The sequence below is a fragment of the Amphiura filiformis genome, chromosome 2, assembly GCF_039555335.1.
Source record: "Amphiura filiformis chromosome 2, Afil_fr2py, whole genome shotgun sequence".
NCBI classification, from domain to species: domain Eukaryota; kingdom Metazoa; phylum Echinodermata; class Ophiuroidea; order Amphilepidida; family Amphiuridae; genus Amphiura; species Amphiura filiformis.
Window position 1 is genome coordinate 18427051 of NC_092629.1, and position 3428 is coordinate 18430478.

General features: G+C 40.6%; 2 protein-coding genes across 2 annotated transcripts; both read left to right on the plus strand.

The window, feature by feature from the left end:
• Window positions 1-1169: 1169 nt before the first annotated feature.
• Window positions 1170-1730, plus strand: LOC140138740 (craniofacial development protein 2-like). Its single transcript, XM_072160505.1, has one exon. The coding sequence runs from the start codon at window positions 1170-1172 to the stop codon at window positions 1728-1730; it is 561 nt and encodes a 186-aa protein (XP_072016606.1).
• Window positions 1731-1828: 98 nt separating this feature from the next.
• Window positions 1829-2155, plus strand: LOC140138750 (uncharacterized). Its single transcript, XM_072160515.1, has one exon. The coding sequence runs from the start codon at window positions 1829-1831 to the stop codon at window positions 2153-2155; it is 327 nt and encodes a 108-aa protein (XP_072016616.1).
• Window positions 2156-3428: the final 1273 nt, after the last annotated feature.

Below are 3428 nucleotides of genomic sequence, written 5' to 3' on the forward strand. Positions count from 1 at the left end.
TACCCAATGTATATGTGGTATTTTTATATTTGGAGTCAAAAGGTCATTAAGGGGTCACTTTCGGTATAGAACGAAATACCTTTAAAATGCATCTTCTCCCACACATTACGTAGGACAGTGACACCGCTTGCACACATGCATTGTTATTACCCAGTGTCAATGTCGTGTACACAGATTTTGGGTCAAAGGTTATTAAGGGGTCACTTCCGGTATAAATCGAAATATCTTCAAAAAATTTTATTACCTAAGAAATGGAGAGTGATGGTATGTTCACACATGAATTGTATTTACCCAATGTATATATGGTATTTTTTTATTTGGGGTCAAAGGTCATTAAGGGGTCATTTCCGGTATAAAACGAAATACCTTTAAAATGCATCTTCTCCCACAAATTACGTAGGACAGTGATGCCACTTACACACATGCATTGTTATTACCCAGTGTCTATGGGGTGTACACAGATTTGAGGTCAAAGGTCTTTAAGGTGTCACTTCCGGTATAAAACGAAATAACTTCAAAAAACTTTATCAGCCAAGAAAAATATAGCACAGAGACGGTACATTCACTCATGAATTGATGTTACTCAGTGTATACGTAGTATTTTTTATTTGGGGTAAAAGGTCATTAAGGGGTCACTTCCGGTCTGAGACAAAAAAGCCTTCAAAATGCCATAAATAACATGGCAAAGTGATGCCACGTGCACACATACGTTGACATTAGCCAATGTTTATGGGATTTTCATATATTTTGGGGTCAAATGTCATTAAGGGGTCACAAAACGGCTGTGTTCGTAGTCTTAGACCACAGCTAAGTCTAGTTTCTTCTTCTGTCGCCCATTACATTTGCTCTAGCACTCACATGCTTACATCGATTTGGACCTAACTTGGACACAATGATCACTGATCGTGCCCCTACATGTCACATGAAAGTTATGGGGCCAAAGGTCACACAGGGGCCATAGTGGTCAAAAACGTGATTTTAACTCAAAATGCATCTTCTACAAATTACGTATGACAGTAATGCCACTTGCAGACGTGCATTGTAATTACCCAGTGTCTATAGGGTGTACACAGATTTGGGGTCAAAGGTCATTAAAGGGTAACTTCCGGTATAAAACGAAATACCTTCAATTTTTTTTTATTAGCTAAGGAAAACATGACAGTAACGGTATGTTCACATATGTGTTGCAGTTACTCAAAGTTGGAAAAAGAGAGGATGGAGAAGAGTGCACAATTGGTAAATTTGGGAGTGGAGAACGAAATGATAGGGGTGACCGACTCATCGAATTCTCAATCAGTAACAAGCTGAAAATAATGAACACTTTTTTCAAAAAGCCAGCAAGTAGGAAATGGACCTGGAGAAGCCCAGATGGAAGCACAAAGAATGAAATTGACTTCATTCTCACAGACAGTCCACACATCATTCAAGACGTAAAGACAGTCAACAAAGTGAACGTAGGTAGTGACCACAGGATGGTAATGAGCAAGTTAAAAATCAACACCAGACTAGAGAGACATAAATTACTAAGACCAAAGCAGAGCAGCATCAACCTAGAGAAGTTGCAGGAAAAGAGAATAGAATTCCAACTGCAGCTGCAAAACCAGTTCCAACTTTTGGCAGATGAATGTCCAGAAGAGAGGACTCTAGAATTATGGAATGACCAGATAGTGGAAACAACACAAAAACATCAGATTCGACCAGAACACTCATGGAGAAGAAAAGATCGATGAAAGCAGAGGGAACAAACATACAGCGGGTTGAATATACAGAAACCTGCAAGACAATCAGAAAAAAGCTACGGGAAGATATACGGAGCTACAACACCAAGATGATCAAATCCACAATTGAGGAAAACAAAAGTCTGAAGAAAACATATAAGAAACTAGCGCAGGGGAAACAGAAAATTACAAGCCTCCTCGATAGTAATGGGCAAGAAATCACAGACCAAGACGAAATTCTGAAAAGGATAGAAGAATTCTATGAACAACTATATGCCAGTGACACAGAAACAGATGAACCAGGAGAACCACAAGAAGAAATACCCAATGTCACAAATTGGGAGGTACAGCATGCTGTAAACCAAATGAAGAGAGGAAAGTCTCCTGGACCGGACAATGTGCTCATCGACACAATCAAAGAAGGAGGGACATCATAACCAAAGAACTAGCAAAGCTGTATACAACATGTATGCAAAAGGGAGAGTGCCACATCAGTGGAAAGAAGCCACTATGATCATTTTGCACAAGAAGGGGACAAGCGAGACCTTAAGAACTATAGACCCATCAGTCTCCTCTCAAACTTGTACAAGCTATACACAAGGTTACTAACAAACCGACTTGAAATCATCCTAGACGGAAATCAACCAAGGGAACAGGCAGGCTTCAGGAAAGGCTTTTCAACCATGGATCACATCCACACCATCAACCAACTAAAGGAGAAATGCCAGGAGTATAACATTCCGCTCTGCGTAGCTTTTATAGATTACGAGAAGGCATTTGATTCTGTTGAAACCAGTCCAGTCCTGAATGCACTCAAAGAACAAGGAATCAACAACGCATACCTGAAGATCTTCAAAGACATCTACTCAGATTGCTACAACACAGTCAAAATGCACAAAGACAGTGACAGAATTATGATAAAGAAGGGCGTGCGTCAGGGGGACACTATCTCACCGAAGCTTTTTACAGCCACCCTAGAAGGAATTTTCAAAACACTCGACTGGAGCAAGAAAGGAATCAACATAAACGGAGAGCACATGAGCCATTTACGCTTTGCAGATGACATTGTCACAATATCAAGCAACTTAAATGAACTTGAGACAATGCTGCAAGAGTTGGATGAGGCAAGCAGGGTAACCGGATTAAAAATGAATATGAAGAAAACAAAGGTCATGAAAGGATTAGAAACAGTCCCAAAGACAGTGAAAGTACAAGGGGTTGAAATTGAGCAGGTCGAGGAATATGTATATCTTGGACAACGCTTCTCTCTTCGAGACAAAAACCAAGACTCTGAAATTCGAAAGAGAATTAAAGCCGGGTGGCAAGCTTTTGGAAGATACAGCACCATCATGAAAGGCAATCTTCCAATATGCCTTAAACGAAAGGTATACAACCAATGCATCCTCCCAGCTATTTCATATGGGGCAGAATCATGGACCTTAACATCAAAAATGGAAAGAAAACTAGCAGCAGCCCAGCACAACATGGAGAGAAGTATATTAAACATCACCTACAAGGACAGGAAAACAAACAAATGGATCAGGGAGCAGACCCAAGTTCAAGACATCTTGGAAACCATCAAAAGCAGAAAATGGACCTGGGCCAGCCATATAAGACAATCGTTGGAGTTCAACACTCGCACATTGGATACCTTATGGGAGGAAGCGAAATAGAGGACGCCAACGGAAGCGATGGAGGGACGAGCTGCAA